This window comes from Natator depressus, chromosome 8, assembly GCF_965152275.1.
Source record: "Natator depressus isolate rNatDep1 chromosome 8, rNatDep2.hap1, whole genome shotgun sequence".
In the NCBI taxonomy this organism is placed as follows: Eukaryota; Metazoa; Chordata; order Testudines; family Cheloniidae; genus Natator; species Natator depressus.
In genome coordinates this window covers 16,569,649-16,588,276 of record NC_134241.1, presented here as the reverse complement: position 1 = coordinate 16,588,276, position 18,628 = coordinate 16,569,649, and the positions used below count along the sequence as shown (strand labels likewise).

General features: G+C 38.1%; 1 protein-coding gene across 2 annotated transcripts in view; it reads left to right on the top strand.

Moving 5' to 3' along the window:
- Nucleotides 1-18,628, top strand: part of NR3C1 (nuclear receptor subfamily 3 group C member 1) — a 158,816-nt gene that overhangs the window by 114,807 nt on the left and 25,381 nt on the right. For both annotated transcript variants that reach the window (XM_074960516.1, XM_074960517.1), the window contains exon 4: nucleotides 391-507. In XM_074960516.1, the coding sequence (XP_074816617.1) occupies nucleotides 391-507 (117 nt within the window). The remainder of the gene's footprint in view (nucleotides 1-390; nucleotides 508-18,628) is intronic.

Below are 18,628 nucleotides of genomic sequence, written 5' to 3'. Positions count from 1 at the left end.
ACTTTCCATACTATCATCTGATAATTTTAACATTTTGATATTTTTGTGACTTTATAAAAAGCATTATAAAGAATTTGAAGAGATTCAGTAGAGGATGACTTGTGATAAATTTAAGAGAAAAATAGTTTAAAATTCACCTAAATTGGTCATAAAGAAACAGAATTTTTAAACATTTATTTGTATTGAGTTCTTCATATGTCTTGCCTAGGAAATGTGTGTGGTGATGGGGAATTGTGGATACTGATATTACTATAATAAGTCTGCTAAAAATGAGGTGCAGTGATTCAGTACATTATATACTTCCCAATTTCTTAACTCTAAAACCAAAATTAACTGGACAAATGTACCCACTATTTTAACTGGACATATTTTCTTTTTGTGTAAATACAGGACAGCACAATTATCTATGTGCTGGAAGAAATGATTGTATCATTGACAAAATTCGTAGAAAAAACTGTCCGGCCTGTCGCTACCGGAAATGTCTTCAAGCTGGCATGAATCTAGAAGGTAACTTAAAATACTTGAATGGATTGTTTCTCTGAACCCCTGACAAGGATCATTTGGTTTTATGATGTGAGCAGGCATCTGAGCAGTGCCTTAAAATGTTCAAAATATTTATTCATTATTTTATGGTATAACCCCACATTCTTATTGGCAAAAATTAAGATTTTCTTTGTGCGCTGCTTCTAATCTTTCCTTCTCTCCTACAACAGCTATATCTCTTACAATACTCTGTCTTTTAACAATCCACTGGTATGAACCAATGTCCTGTTTTTATTCACAGACACAACACATGCACAAAAATTAGGACATTTCTTTCCCCCACCAACACACACAGATATCCCTTGCCCTCTTTCCTTCACTGAACCTCAGACAGCAGGAACCTAGCTATGGGTGAGATGGGGAAAGTATCCTACATATCCCATATCACTTAGGAAGATGATGTGCCATTTGAAAACTCAAATGAAGAAAAGATCAAGGACAGAGAACTGAAATGAAGTAGATTTGTGCTTCCAAAATTGAAGGAAGGGAAAGTCTGGGTGGAGAGAGTCAGCCTTCTGTGTAGGCAGTGGAAAATTAATACTTATTTTGGTCCTTAAAAACCTTGTGCCAAACTTTCTGTAAAATATACCATTAACAGATACACACGTACTAGTGTGGGTTGCTTTGTGTTAAGTCATAGATGACTACTGAGAAATCCAAAACCATATCAGCTGCAGATGTAGTGGTTAGCTGCTTTAAAACTTTTTTCCCCAGCATTCAGTATCAAGCATAATCACAGCAAACTTTTTCTACTAATAAATTAGTATAGCTCTCTATTTATGCTTGATACATTTCTATTGAATTGTTGTGATTAATGCCTTTTACTGCCAGGCATACATAGGAATGTAGGACCAGAAGGGACTTCCTGGGTCATAGTCTGTTCCTCTGCTATTGCAGGCAACCCTATCATATAATGCCATTCATAAATTTATCAAATTCCATCTTAAAACTCGTTAAGTTGTTTGCACCCATTACTTATTGGAAGGCTGTTCCAGAACCACGCTCCTCTGATGGTTAGTAACTTTATTCTAATTTCCAGCATAAATTTATTTGTATCCGGTTAATATCCATTTGTTCTTGTGCTAACATTATGCTTTTTTTTAAATAGTTCTTCTCTCTCTTTGGTGTTTACCTTCTGATGTATTTATAGAGAGCAGTCACATTTCCCCTTGGCCAACTAAGCCAAGCTGTATTACTCTTGTTTTATAAGATAGGTTCTCCTTTCCCTGATCATCCAAGTAGCCCTTCTCTGGTCCTGCTTCAGTTTGAATTAATCTTTCTTGGACATGGATGATGACAGTTGTACAAAGTAATCCTGCTTATTGGTGCAGATATCCCAAAGATATGTATATATCCAAAATTGTTAGATATATGTAAAATATATTTTGCTGGATATAAATTTGTAAATAATTTGCCATTGATTTTAAACAAAAAACAAAACATGAAGCTTGAGTGGCAAGGTAGCTGTTGGAAACCCAAAATAATGACTCTGTATTGATCTAACAAACAAAATTAACAAAATATTAAGTGAAGAGTTACCCTTCATTATAAAAATGATGTGGCAAACCAGGAGTCTGGTTAAGTGAGCTTTTGAAATGTTAAGTATCCAATATAGTGACAAGCATCAGGGGTTAGTCTGTATCCACAAAAACAGCAAGGAGACTGGTGACGCCTTAAAGACTAACAGATTTATTTGGGCATAAGCTTTCGTGGCATTTTGGTTTTGAATTGCCTGCTTAGGTTCAAATCCTAGATTTGGCTTTCGGTTATTTAAAAACCATACTGTACGAAATTAACAAAACTCCTGTTTTATTGTATGTTAACTGATTACATGTTCTTTCTGGCCTTTTCTTTGCCAAAATATATTAAACATTTGCATTGCATTGCAATTAGTTGAAATATAGGAATGAGAAAATTAATTTATTGGGAAGATAGGGTGCAGGGAGAGATTTCTAACTCAGATTCTATAGCTTTGGAAAATAGAAAAACATTTCCTGCCAGCGTGGAAAGTTTCTATTTTAAAACTTTATAGATTCAAATAAAATAATGAAAAAGAATCCAACGCAGGCATGTGTGCGCGCAGGAATGTGCCACCGCAGCCACACTGCCATTTTTAGTATGCTAGCACAAGCAGAGCTAGCGCATCTGCTTATCCGCCCTGGGAAGTACCTTTCCAGCTGTTATATTGGCATACCCAAAAAGAATGTGAGCAGCTCACTCATCCAAATTAAGATTTTTGGCCTTTTGCTTTAACGCTTTTGGATGGCAAAAGTGACTGGCAGGACTAGTAGTTTGAAAAGGTGTTACAAGATCTGCTATCTCAGCTCGGTTTGTGCAGATTTTGAAAAAAGTGTGTTTCTCTTTTTACAGTATGGGAAGCTCAACATCCCTAAGGTGCAAAGCATGATCAGTTGCTAAAGTTAAACATATGAACTATCCTGATCAAAGAAATGTGTTGTGTATTTTCTCTCTCTCAAACACAATTGTGTGGCATTTTAGGGGACTTGAACTTCATCTCTTTCAGAGGAAATCACAATTATGGAAACTGGCAAATGTAATATATTTCTCACCTTTCTCCAAGTTAAAAGCTATCATTTAGATGGGGATCAGTACTGCCTTCCAAACTTCTTATCTAGAAGCTGAGTTTCCTTTCCAGTTATTTGAATTTGGCATTCAGTGTTGTTGTAGCTGTGTCAGTCCCAGGATATTAGAGAGACAAGGTGAGTGAGGTAATATTTTTTATTGGACCAAATTCTTTTGGTGAGAGAGACAAGTTTTTGACCTACACAAGGTTGGAAACCAGTGTGTGACTGGAGTGTTGCTGGCAGGTTGCATTTATACGCAGACATTCAGGATGTGACCTGCATACTGTTTGGCTGTTTTGAGAGGGGCCCAAGATCGCACGGCAGGTGATGACCAACCCCTCACTACTTTGGATTACACTTGGAATGTGTTAGTGAATTTTGCACTTGTTCAGGGGTTAATATGGAAAGTGTAAAATAAAGGAGTTGTTGGAACTGCTAGTTTAAGCTTCCATTTAAAGATACTTTGGTCAGTGAGGCGATGTTAACTTTTCACATTGAAAACTTCAGTCTAAAAACTACACAAAGGCAAGAGAACTATTGGTGTCACATACACTTTTTAGTCTTAAATAGGTTTTTTGGTTAATCATCCTGATCTGATATTAACTGTACAAGATTAATATAGAGATGCCATTAGTATCCAGGGTACTTGGTTGCAGCTTGTACTCTAGTTTAACTGCTTATAATCGGACTCCACAAGCCCTATTATAATATTGAGTTTCCCAGTGTTCTTTGATAGGTTCTATTTTTAAGGCTTTATACCTTGGCACTAAACTAATTGTGGATTTAACTGTAGCATATCATATACTGTCTGCTCTTGGATTTTTATTTCCCGATTCTTACAGAGTGCATGGACTTAGTATGTAAGGTATTTTTACAAAAGTGAGCAATTTTAACAAGCAGGTTTAAAATCTAAGTATGATTTACCTAGTCGTGGTATACAATAGACAAGTGTTGCCTTGTTAAGGGTTGTAATAGCCAAGTAGCAGGTAGACTTTACAGTAATATAAATTAAATGCAATCTAATAGTGCAAAATGCAAGATCATGCTCTTAGGGACTAACAAAAATTTTTGCTATAACCTGAGGGCTTATAAGTTGGAAGCAACAGAGGAGAAGGAAGACCTGGATGTATTGGTTGATCACAGGATGACTATTAGCCACCAGTGTGATGCAGCTGTGAAAAAAGCTAATGCAGTCCTAGGATGCATCAGGCGAGAGGTATTTCCAGTAGAGACGGAAGTGTTAGTACTGTTACACAAGGCACTGGCGAGACCTCATCTGGAATACTGTGTGCAATTCTGGTTTCCCATGTTTAAGAAAGATTAATTCAAACTTGAACCAGTGCAGAGAAGGGCTATTAGGATGATCAGAGAATGGAAAATCTACCTTGTGAGAGGAGACTCCAAGCTTGTTTGTTTAGCCTAACCAAACAAAGGCTGCGGGGAGATATGATTGTTCTCTATAAATACATCAGAGGGATAAATAACAGGGAGGAGGAGGAGGAGTTATTTAAGTTAAGCACCAGTGTTGACACAAGAAGGAATGAATATAAACTGGCCATCAACACGTTTAGGCTTCATATTAGACAAAGGTTTCTAACCATTAAAAGAGTGAAGTTCTGGAACAGCCTTCCAAGGGGAGTTGTGGGGGCAAAAAACCTAACTGTCTGAGCTTGATAAGTTTATGGAGGGGATGTTATGATGAGATTGCCTACAATGGCATATAGCTGATCTGCGACTGCTAGTTGCAAATATCTCCAATGATGGGACACTAGATGAGAAGGGCTCTGAGTTACTACAGATAATTCTTTCCCAGGGGTCTTTCCACATGCTCAGGGTTTAACTGAGCCCCATATTTGGCATTTGGAAGGAATTTCTCCCCGATCAGATTGGCAGAGACCCTGAGGGGTTTTCACCTTCCTCTGCAGAATGGGCACTGCTCACTTGCAGGTTTAAACTAGTGTAACTGGTGGATTTTCTGTAACTTGAAATCTTTAACTCATGATTTGAAGTCCTCAGTAACTCTGCCAGAGATTAGGGGTCTATTACAGGAGTGGGTGGGTGAGGTTCTGTGGCCTGCAGTGTGTAGGAGATCAGACTAGATGATCATGATGGTCCCTTCTGACCTTAAAAGTCTTATAAGTCTGTAAAGCCCACTCTAAAGGAGGTTTGGGAGTACAACTTTCAGTTTGGAATGAAAAACAAAGTGACATTTTTAAAATGGATTTTAGTTTACGTTGTAGTATTATGTTTCTGGTTTTCAGACTTTTTTCCACACTTGTTACGGAAACACAGCTTTTTATTTTAAAATCAGATTTGATAAACCTTTCTCTATAATGCAAAATAATGCCTCCGGAAAGCTGAAGAATGAGAGCTATTTAAAACTTCCACTTCTTATAAAATCATGACCGGTGTGGAGAAAATAAGTAAGGTATAAAATTATGATGGGTGTGGAGAAAGTAAATAAGGAAGTGTTATTTACTCCTCCTCATAACACAAGAACTAGGAGTCACCAAATGAAATTAATAAACAGCTGGTTTAAAACAAACAAAAGAAAGTATTTCTTCACAAAATGCACCCGTGGAACTCCTTGCCAGAGGATGGTGTGAAGGCCAAGACTATAACAGGGTTCAAAAAAGAACTAGATAAATTCATAGAGGATAATTCCAGGATGGGCAAGAATGGTGTCCCTAGCATCTGTTTGCCAGAAGCTGGGAATGGGCAATAGGGAGTGGATCACTTGATGATTACCTATTCTATTCATTCACTCTGAAGCACCTGGCATTGGCCGTTGTCGGAAGACAGGATACTGGGCTAGATAGATCTTTGGGGCTGTTCTTATGTTCTTATATTCAGTAATTCATACAAGAAAAAAAATCCTAATTCATAGTTGCAGAACATATTTAAATTCACACTCCACTTTATTCCAGATTAACTTTTTTGTGTAAACAAGACATAAATATTACTGTAGCAAGAAACATTTACTGTAAATTTTAAATAGGCATGCATCCGATGAAGTGAGCTGTAGCTCACAAAAGCTTATGCTCAAATAAATTTGTTAGTCTCTAAGGTGCCACAAGTGCTCCTTTTCTTTTTGCGGATACAGACTAACACGGCTGCTACTCTGAAACCTGTAAATTTCTAGAGTTTGTCAAACTCAATTTTTTATATTGATCATTTTAGTAACAAACCTTTGTTTTGGGTAAAGCTATATTTTTGTGCTAGAAATAGTTGGCTGCCTTAGATGTAGGTGAGAAGTGTCAAGAGACATGTATTTTACATTTCTTATTATTTTAACCTTAAGAAATATTCTCCAGCCCATCAGATTTTTTTACCTGGAGCCAAGCAGTTTTATTATAAAGTGATAGGCCCAAAATGACGTAGTGAGGACAAGGCAGTAAAGATCTCCAGGACTCATAGCTGCTAAACATCGAAGGTTTATTGTTGTCTGTCATGCTTTGCTGCTTCAGAATTATTGCCGTTATAGATAGCACAGCTTTTTCAGTCCAATCTTTAATTTGATTAATGTACTTTTCTTCTTATACCACGGACTGTAATCTGTCAGATGTGGCGCTTCATTTCTGCTATCCAAAGGGAGTCAGATAAGTGCAAAATAGGTTAATGGAAGCTGTAACAAATCAGAACTCAGGTTGCAGCTAGTGTTAGACTGTTCCATAAATCTATCCCATTTAACCTGATTAACAGTAACTGTGTCATTAAACATAAAAATGGCATTCAGTGACTAAAAGTTAGTGTCTCATGAACATGTGCAGAGGCATACACTTGAAGTTCCAGGTGCTGTCGGTAACTTCACGAGATTCAGCAAAATTCATCAGTTTTTCTTTATTTAAAGTATATATCTGTAACCAGGAGTTAAACATTAGTTTTATTTTAATTTAGTGCTTTGAAAACTACCATTTTTTAAGTCTGAAAAACAGAATTAAATAGCAAGAAAAACAAAAATGCTTGGATTTGAGGCCAAATGGAAAATTGAAAAGTGATACAGAGTTGAGGAGTGTTTCGTATTCAAGAAATGCACCACTATGTAAGCACACAATCTGTTTTTGATTTTTGTTAACTTTTAAAGTAAAACTCTCCAGTTCATTTTTAAATTGCATTTATTAGCAGGAAGTGATGTTCAGTATGACTAAAGATTTAGGCAGAAGAAAAGAAATCTGACAAAACATTCCACTAGCCAGTAGGGATGTCCTGTATAGAGAAGTTAAAGGAATTATTTGGGGAAGATATTGATAGTATTTTTAAAATTAAATGATTTGATAGAGTTGTAGTGAAAGGCATGTAAATAATTACATGAAGGGTTTCTGGTGACATTTGTTCTGATTCATTCAAGTCCTGTCTAGGCTCAATCATCTCCCTGTTGTTGTTCAGCATCTGTGTAAAACCATTGGGAGAGCTATTGAAACAGCACAGGTAGAAGTTTCATTGAAATTAAGACACACAGTTCTAAATTTTTACAACAGATACATGCAGGCACTATCCCCCAGTTCTCTTTTCTGCACTGACTTCCTATTGAAAACAGTGTTCATATCAAAATCTCTGTCCTCATATTCAAATCCCCCCCATGATGACTGGATCCAATTGCCTTAGGGATTGTCTCTCCCTCTGTGATCATGACTAAGGCTGTGTGTCTGTCACAGAGGTCACAGATTCTGTGACTTTCCATGACATCCATGACTTCTGCAGCGGCCGGCACTGGTGCAGTTTGGGTGTGGGAGGGGGCTTATGGCTGGGGCAGGGGGTTGGGGTGTGGGACAGTGCTAACCTCGGTGGGGGACTCCCCAGAAGTGGCTAGCATGTCCCTGCAGCTCCCAATGGGGCCAGGGCACTCTGCGCACTGCCTGCGCACACAGGCCCCACCCCTGCAGCTCCCATTGACTGGGGTTTTCAGTCAATGGGACCTGTGGAGCCGGAGCTTGTGGCAGGGGCAGCGCGGGGAGCCCACCTGGCCTTCCCTCCCACTAAGAGCTGCAGGGACACGCAGAGCTAGGTAGGGAGCCTACCAGCCCCAGCAAATTCCCCCTCCCCCCGAGCACTAGTAGTGGTCCTGGGCTGTGCGCTACCGCCCATCCCTCTTCCCCCCCAGCACCAGCAGGTGTTGTGGGTCACATCCCCAGCACCTGCAGCGCCCCTGAACCACCCCACCCCCCGAGCACCCTCGCCACCCTGGATCACTCGCCCCAGAGCACCTGCGGCCTCTTGGCTGAAGTTTTAGTTAGGGATATTTATAGTACAAGTCATGGACAGGTCACAGGCTGTGAATTTTTGTTCATTGTCCGTGACCTGTCCATGACTTTTACTAAAAATACCCATGACTAAAACAGCCTTAATCATGACTTCCCCCAGTAGCTTTTTGTAAAGGCTTTACCACAATGACGGGGCTGAAGAGTTACCCAGAACTTAAAAGAAGGTAGAAATGAGTCAAGAAGTTAGAACAGAGGACTGAAATTGAAGAGCAAAAGAAAAGAAAAAAAAAAGGAGGATTCTAAATAAACAAAACAGGAGCAAAACCAAACAGTACAGGGGACAGTCTTTATGGGAAAGTTTCTTGAAACCCTGGATTTGCATCTTTGACAGGGTTACTGGTGTAGTGGATGAGGGGAAACCATAGACATGATATATCTTGATTTTGAGTAAGATTTACAATTGAGTCCCCCAAGACATTCTCCTAAGCAAACTAGGGAAATATGGGCTAGATGAAATTTACTATAAGATGGGTGCACAACTGGTTGAAAAATTGTACATAGAGTAGGTATGGTTCATTGTCACACTGGGAGCATGTATCTACCTGGGTCCTACAGGGATATGTCCTAGGTTTGTTCAATATTTTCATTAAAGACCTGGATAATGGGACGAAAATGTGCATATATATTTTCAACTGACACCAAGCTGAGAGGGGTTGCTAGCACTTTGGAGAACAGGATTAAAATTCAAAATGACCTTGATAAATTGGAGAATTGGTCTGAAACCAACAAGGTAAAATTTGGTAAAGACAAATGCAAAGTACTACACTTAAGAAGGAAAAATCACAACTACAAAATGGGGGATAAGTGGCTAAGTGGTAGTACTGCAGTAAAGAATTTGGGAGTTATAGTGGATTACAAATTGAACATGATCAAACAATGTGATGTAGTTGCTAAAAAGGCTAATATCATTTGGGGGTGTATTAACAGAAATGTCATGTATAAGACACAGGAGGTAATTGTCCTGCTCCACTTGACACTGGCGAGGCCTCAACTGGAGTATTGTCCAGTTTTGGTAGTCACACTTTAAATAAGATGTAGCCAAACTGGAGAAAGTTCAGAGGAGAGCAACCACCAATGATAAAAACTTTTCTAAAACTTTTATGAGAAAGGTTAAAAAAACTGCATATGTTTAGTCTTGAGAAAAAGAGGCTGAGGCAGGCCCTCGTAACAGTTTTCAAATATGTTAAGGGTTTTTATAAAGGGGATGGTGATCAATTGTCTCCGTGTCCACTGAAGATAGGACAAAAAGTAATGGGCTTAATCTGCAGCAAGGGGAGATTTAAGTTAGATATTAGGGAAAACTTTCTAGCTGTGAGGGTAGTTAAGCTCTTGAATAGCTTCCAAAGTAGGTTGTGGAATCCCCCTCACTGGAGGTTTTTAAGAACAAGCTTGACAAACATCAGTCAGGGATAGTTTAGATTCTTTGGTTCTGCTTCAGCACAGGGCACTGGACTAAATATAAATAACCTCTACCTTTCAGCTGTACGTTTCCATGGTTTTTATAATTTCACACCTTAATGATTACACAGTAAAAGCCCACATATTTTAGTGGGTGTTTTTGTGTTTTATCTAGTTATCTATAAACAGAAGTCCTGGCCCTGTTGAAGTCAGTGGGGATTTCGGCCATCATTAGGAAAAAGATTTGACCCACAGTTATAAGCAGCTGAAAATAGGGATTTATATTGGGAAGTGTTGGGCAACTTTAATTGTAGGTGTTGCTAGCATTACCACCTATAACAGTGGTTCTCAAATTTTGTACTGGTGAGCCCTTTCCCATAGCAAGCCTCTGAGTGCGACCTCCCCCTTATAAATTAAAAACACTTTTTTATATATTTAACACCATTATAAATGCTGGAGGCGAACTGGGTTTGGGATGGAGGCTGACAGCTCATGATCCCCCATGTAATAACCTCAGGACCCCCTGTGGGGTCCCGACCCCCAGTTTGAGAACCCCTAACCTATAACATTAACATGGGGACAATGTTAGCACAACCTATTATTGTAGCACAACCTATTGTACAATATTGACAATAGTACAATATTGACAATATTGACAATAGTAGCACAACCTATTATTAAACTTCCCCATTATTTTTTTCAGATGCTTATGACTTTTGCCATATTCTAACAGTTTGGACTTAAATTTTATGTGCCAAGTGGCTGCCTCAGGCTGAATTTATTTTTTAAATTTTTTAACATTGTTTCGCCCATATTAAGAAATTCTGACAACCTTTTCTTTTAAAAGGTCTAGCACCCCCCTCGCTTTGCTGTAGAGACTTGAAATATGGGTGGTACATGATTAGAGATGGTGGCAACTTTTGTGACATAGATGTGCTTTGCCTAGAAAATCTACCCAAAATTTGGCCAAGTTATAGGCCTTTGAAAAATTGCAGTTTGTGCATGCTCAGTAGACTTCTTAGATTTTTAACAGCTAAATTCCCTGAAGATTTCATCCGAACTAAGCATGATTCAGCCTGGGGCTGAGCAGGACTTTTCCTGTAATTATAGTTCTGGGCTGCTGCAGGCCATGCCAGGTCCAGGCACCTGAAATGAGAGCACCAATAACATTAATTCTGGGATTTCCTAACTTTTTGGTTTTTGATTTTCCAAACCTAATTTTTTTAATGTAGTTTTTTGTAATGTTATGTATTATTATTATTTATTACTTGTATTACTGTGGTGCCTGCCCCATTCATGGGTCAGCACCCCGTTGTACAAACACAGAACACAAAGACTAGGGTGGCCAGGGAGCAAGTGTGAAAAATCGGGACGGGGACATGGGGTAATAGGCATCTATATAAGACACAGCCCCGAATATTAGGATTGTCCCTATAAATTTGGGATATCTGGTCACCCTAACAAAGACTGACCCTGCCCCAAAGATCTTACAGTCTAACATGAGAGACAGCAGATACATACAGACTTACAGGGGGAGTACAAGAAAACAATGAGATAATATATGCCTTTAGGAAACTAGCAATCTGGCATAAGCCCACAAAGCCTATGATAAATTTGTACACAAAGAGCATGGCAGCCAAATACAAAGCAGTATCACTCGTAGATTTCTCTTGGCAGTTTGTAATCTTCTTCAGGTGCAAGGATGAAAAATGCTTGTTTGAATGCTTGTGGAAGTGAGGCTTACTCTTAAAAGTGACTGTGTAAATGGCACCTTCTTACTTGAGAGGTGATTCCTGTCCTTTTATAGAGTCTTATCTGCTCACCTTTGTGTTGAGAATAAAATTTTTTGACTTGTGTTAGAACAAAATAGCTATCATAGCGGTGCTGCTATCTCACAATTCATCAACAGAATTGTTACCTTGCACTCTGATTATATGCTCAAAATCAACCCTTCAGTTACACGTGTGCATACCCATCAAAGACAGGAGCAACTGATGTATATTTAGGAATTTGACCTCCAGATTTCAGGGTGAATTTGCTGGGCTGGTAGTTGGGAGTGGGGGACACCATTACTTTAAACTTTTACTAGGGAATTACTCAGAGAGAACAAGCCTGGGAAGCTACATTACCATCTGATGGTGCCATCAGACACCAACAGAGTATAAATGCACTTTCATGTTTTGAAGCACATTTCTACATCCCTGACTGCTATCTTAATGAGTGAACAAAATCTTAATGCAGCAAAAGTCTGGACGTACAAAGGTGATTGAGTAAAAACAAATCAGTGTTGCTGCTGAATTTTGCTGAAGTTAATTGATGATCTTCCCCAAAAGGTATCATGGAAAAATGACCGCTCTTATTCTAGAGTTCAATATATTTAAGGAGTTGAGTAACCTGATTGGCTGAACAGAGCTAAAGGCTTTTTAGAATACAAACAGATCTTTAAAACCAAAGGAGAAAATATTAGAAGTATATGATGCAATAGATAGAAAATCTTGCTGTTGGACTCCTCACTGAACTTTCATAGTTTTCATTTTCATTGTATTTATTTTTCCTACTGAGCAAAAATGTTCTCTGACCATTGTAATCCTTCCTACATGCTTTGTCCATGCCAGAATGAGTGTTGGTGGCAAACAGAGATAAAATAAGAGGCAGCTATTGATTTCAAATGTGAATTAGCTGACTAGCTATGATATACGAGTAAAGACGTATGGATTTTTGTGAGTAAAGATGCTTATCCCAGACTACCACTATGCTTATTGTTAAGCATTTCTTCTGAAAAACATAAATTAGTAATATGTCTTAAAAGTGAACTGCAAACATTTTGTTCCCTCAGAAGATCCCTGCTTAGCCCATTCCAGATGTGAAAAATACTTAAACTGTATTTCTAAAAACACAGCAAAATTAATCAAAATAAACATCTAAATATCATCTCAGTTTTTTAGCTAAGATCAAGTATAGTCCGTTTATAACTGATATATCCTTTAATAGGGTGCAGTAACTTGCACTTACAGGTTAATTTTTTTCTCTTTCTAATACAATTCTGCCCCACTATGATAGTTTAAGCACTGAACCTCAAGGGCCAACTTTTCAGCAAGACTCCTATAGTGCGTACAAATTTGACCTTATTTGCTTGTTTAAAAAGGCCACGTGCAAATTTTTGAGGGTACATTTTTGTACACCAGCTGGAATTTTGGACTTCAATTTTCTTGTTGCAACCATCCATAAACACTATAGAAAATGTGTTTTTACAACTTACTAGAAAGGTAGGTTATCAAAATAAATGAAAAATTATGGGGAAATTGTATGTGAAAGGAAGGGAAATAAACATCTCAGACAAGACAACTAAATTTTGAATAATGAAATGATCCAGCAGATTTCAAATATTGGGGAGGGGGCATTGCTTTTAAAAATGATAAATTCTGCTGGGTTTAATAAACTGTGCTGTAGGCATTACATTATTATTTACATTCTTCTCACACTAGTGTTGGCACATGGCAGTAACTACACTCTTGAATCCCTCTGTGTTATTAACTGCTGCGTCCATCTGCTCTGTGGCATTGAGGTAATCTGTTCTATTCTGCTCTCCCTGCTAAGTATGGGTCTTAAGGTTTCTCTTGGGTGTCCTTGTTTCCTCTCATCAGTTGGTTTCCCTCTTGACCACTGTAACATTATTTATATCCTTTTTTTTTTCAAGTTCAAAAACTTGAAAAAAATTGACATTTCCAGTGCCCTGCGTGCTATGGAAAATCGTCTCATTTTCCTTTCAAAAACTTGAATATTCAAGTAATATATTCAAAAATGGCTAGTGGGGAGGTAGGTTGGGGCGGGGGTTGCCTCTTTTCTGGGCGAACATATTTTAAAGAAGCTCAGTATTTCTTTTAAGAGGGAAAGTGCTTAGCACTCCATAAATATCAGGCCACTTTAAGGTGTCTCAAGTTGGATTCCCAGAAATTGAAGCAACCACAATCACAAGAATGTGTCCAGAAAATTTAGGCCATAGTTCCCATTTTGTAGTGGTGATGGATATTCCTTGTCTCTGATTTGGGTAGACTTTTTACTTTGTTATATATTGGTTCTGTTGTTGTATTTTTAATTTTAAAAGTATGTAAACCATCTGCAGCTCAGCCTGCCAATTTTTGCTTTTCTTCTGCTTTCAGTTTTATTGCTGTTGATTCTGTTTTTGCTAGTGTCATGAATGTTCACTCAGATTTAGCGAGCAATTAAACAAGTAAAAAGTATGTGAAAGAGAACATTTGCGTATGCATAATGTATGATATTGTGTATTGGAAATTCCAGGAAGGCAAAATTGTTTCATTAATGTCAACTGTTGAGACAGTAGGAATTTTTAAACTTATTAAATGGGTAATTTGTTAATTAATTTAGACCTGAGGCTAACTATTAATCTCAGACCATCATCTTTATCCACTTAAAGTTTGTGTTTGCTATAATCTGTGCTGGTGTAAACAACTGTAGCTTGTGAGAAGTAAGTCAGTGATAATTATGCCTGTTTACACCAAATTCTGCTATAATTTAAAGTTCTGATCTTACTAACCAAATGGGAACACTATATATCAGATCCGGTTTCAGGCTATAGCTGCAGGCTTAATCTTGAGAGATGCTGAACACCTACAATTGCCATTTAAATTAATGAGAATGTTGGGAACTGAGTACCTTTTGAGATTGGTACTAATAAAGGTATGGTATGCTACCACAGGAGAACATCTAGAGAAAATATTTTTTCATTCCAGATCTTTAATATGACTATGAAGGGAAACCCCCTACTGATTGGGGCAACATTTACAAACAGTCGTTTTGGAGTCAGTCACTCTAATCCTCTTAAACACAATCCTCTTAAACAGCAGAGACAGTAAAAGTCTTTGGAAACAAATCAATTTTAATAGCAGTAAACTGAAAAGAGACTCTAATACTTGGGAAACCTCTTTAGTTGTCACAGTGATGATGTGCAATTGGTGAACAAGAGGGCAGTTGGTCCATCAGACAATATCTATATGAAGACACGTCTGTGTAAACAGTTGAGAAACCCAATACTATGTCTTACAGAAGATGCATGTTTAAAAACAGTGTACTGAAAAAACATACATTACCTCAACATTTCTCTTTTTCATGGGTAATATTGGCATGTTATTATAGGCAGGTTTCTTGACACTTTCTACTATAAAAGACCCTGTTTTGAGTTGCTTATTGCTTTGCCAAACTTCAGCTGTTTAGGCTGAAATTTTCCATGACAGATGCATGCCTCGGACTGAATATTTGTGAAAAATTTAAGCCAAAATATTTTAGTCATTTCTGAGAATGAGGCTAGGAAAAAAATATGCTGTTTTGCCCACATGAAAAAGTTCTTAAGTCCCTTTCTTTTAACATCTGTAATACTGTCTGGATTTGGAACAGAGGCTTGAAACTTGACAAGTGGGTGGCCTTTGTGTCAGGAGTGTGCCTTTTGTCATCACTGTGAAAATGTGCCCCGATTTGGCCAAGTTGTAAGACTTTGAAAAAGTCAATTTGCACATGCATCATAGAGACTTGTGTCCATTTTAGCAGTTAAATCGCAGAAGACTGTCTTCTCTAAGCATACTCGAGCCTCTTTTAGTGCTGACCAGATTCTGCATGCGCCACCACCCTACAGCTCTTACATGTAATGGGCCTGTGCATGTGGACAGGAGCAAATCCAGACTTTCCCTCTTATGGCTGCTCCCAGCTGGTTTGGATCTGGGTAGAGCCAGACAGTGGAACTGAGAACAGGGAGCCTCTCTCTCCTGAGCTCTCACTGACTCAACCCTGGCACCCAGGTATCATGGAGAAGGAAGTTCTTTAATTCAATTAATGAAGAAATAAAAGCCAGACTGTGGGGGAGCGGGAGGGGAAGGAATAGATTGAGACATGGAGAGCAGGGAAGAGAGAAACTGGGACTGAGAGCTGGGAGGAGGGGAGGATAGGGCAAAGAGACTGAGACTAAGAACTAGTGGGTGGGGGATAGGGTTTGAGGAAGGGTAGACATCAGACAAGGAACTGGGGGAGAACTCTGAGTGGCTTCACAAAGAAAGTGGGACAAGGAGCCAGGCAGGCAGGGTGGGGATTGGGACAAGGAGCTGAGGGAGAGAGCGGGTATGGCTCTAAGATCAGATGAGGAATGTGGAAAGGGAAACAGCTCGGCAGTGGGGTGGAATCGGACGAGTAGTCAGGATGGGAGAACTGGAACTGTCTGGACAAGGACACTGGGGACAGGGAGTTGGGACTGGCTGGGCAAAGTTCATCCTGTGCACTAAATGAGGCAAGGGTCCCATGAAAAAAATAGTATGTAATCATGTAAGTAAAGACTGTATCATAATGTGCAGAGAAGAGGGGGGAGCGGAAAATTAAGGTTGTATATGGAACCTTTAATTGTGGTATCTCCTAACTTGTGAGTGCTTGACCATGCAACCTTAATAACATTCTTTTAATGTAGTTTTTGTGGTAATTTCTGAAATTGTTCTAAATAAAAAATAATTATAACATCTGTTTGGGATTACCCATAGTTAAATTTGCAAAATTGATTTCCATTATTTTCTCCTCCCCATCTTCCCCCCAGCGTACACCAGGCCTCTGTGTTCAGAAGTGTTATCTTTTTCACACAGGAGTAGTACCTAACTGCTCCCCTTTGTTGCTTCACTATACATTTTACTTGTTTAGCGTGACAGGCACAGAGGTTGCTGCTGGAATAATTTGCATGAGAGAGATTTTAAATATCTTGTTCATTTGCACATGGATAAATCCTTCTGTAAAGCACTGCCTCTGCATCTGGGACAGTAGAAAATCATGGTGTAAAAAAAAAAATTGCAGTACTTGTATAATTAATTCCAATTCTAAGTTGTTACATAAATAGACACAGTCAACTTTAAAATGATGCTTCTCCTTGAAAATTATATTACCTCACATACTGCTTAGCAACACTGAAATATCAGAACTGAAAAATTGTAGAAAATGGTATATTTCTCTTGTTTACTTTGGGCTTTTGACAATTTGTGTTTTGTCAATTTCAATTTATTGTCCAGATAGTCACTTATGCCTAATCTGCAAACACTTGCACGCACTCACTTGCATAAGAAAGAGATTTTGAACCCCTTACTCACACTGATGTGAGTAGCATAAATTATTCAGGTAAGTAACTCTACACCAGTGTAGTAAGAGTTAAAATTCAGGCCCTTTATTTTTGCAAGATCAAGCTGTTATGTTTGTTTTGGGCCTTTTAAAGAGCAGGGGAGAGAGCATTTTAAAAAAATAAGAAAATGTGATTGTAAACCACAAACGGGATTCTGGACCATGTGTAGTGTATGAAACTATTTTTCATTTAAAAAATGAAAAGTCTTTTTCATTCCCACAAAATACCCATCATATTATAAATCTAAACTTTTGCATTTTCTGAATTTTGTTCTGTTGCAAAGCCTGCCATACCGTTGCCTTAACATTTTTTCAATTAATTTCTTTTTAGTATATATTACCTCCAAAAATTTGAAACTGTAAAGTTACTGAGTTATCTGATACATTTTCTAATAATGCATTAGTTATAATCAAGGCACTAGTTGGCATGGAGACATAATAAAATTATCCACTCATCACATATCCTTAAGTTTTGTTCTGTAGACATTTAGTATGGTAATGCAATGTTTTTAAAAGTAATATCAATTTACTTCCAATATTCAGTGCAAGTAACTTGTCTGTCCATGACAAACTTATGTTACCTACAGCATGGGTAGAAATAAAATAATTGAAAAGTTACTGAATTTAAAACTGAGGTTTTTGAATAACTAGGCAGGCTCTGTATTATGTGTTCATTTGCCATTCATGGCAGATCAGACTTGCGCTTGTGGCATCTTTTTATATCATTGTATGCTTTCAAAATAGTAATTGAGACCATTTCTGTCATAATCCACAATTCATAATCATCTGGACAATGGAACGGACACAATTAAATGAGAAAACAACAGTCTCACATTATATCTGTGTTGTATTTTATGTTACTCTGCCGTGGTGGTGAGTCAAATTATAAGAGGACAGAAATTATGTACCTCCCCCTCTTAGAAGTTACACAAGTGGCATTATTATGTGCTGTTGGTGTATCTGTGGGACCCCTGTATGGACCAAGATGCAGACTTCAGAAAAGAATTGTTTCAGTTAATTTCCTGTACTGCAAAAAATTTACTAAATAATCTACACAGTTGGCAGTCTACATTCTGGGGAGTCAAAAGAGAAGCAGGAGACTCAGTTACTTTTGATACACTAATAAATAGTCTTTCTATTTTAGAGCAGACATCTCTGGCAATGTGTTGCTTATGCTATGTTTATCTGGTATATCATATGAATTTTATTTACTGTTTAATTACTGCAGCAATAATTTGTTTGCAGGAGGGTTGCCAGAGAAAATTCTCTTCTCTTGCCCAGTGTCATCCCCCAAAAATGTTTTTCCTGGCTCTGAGTATTCAGTAGCATCCTATTTATAAAATACAGTTTTCCTTTCTTCTGTGTGTTTTCTGTAGTTCACATATTCAGCATATGATAAAGTGCCCAGTCCTGCAAACAGTTAGTACTAAGTGGGGCTCAGTATTATGAGAAGTCTCATTGAAATCCAGCAGTCACACCCAATACAGTTTGCAGCCCCATATTAGTCTGTCTGCCTTGTTCTGCATCTCTGATACATTAACGTGACTTCTCCTTTCTTAGAAATCTCTGAGATAAATCCGTTTACAACAGGGATTTAGCTGCATTTCACTGATGCAAATTTTTACAAAAACCTATGAAAAAATATTGTAGAAGTTGCCAATGACTAATGTAAAGAAAAAGGAG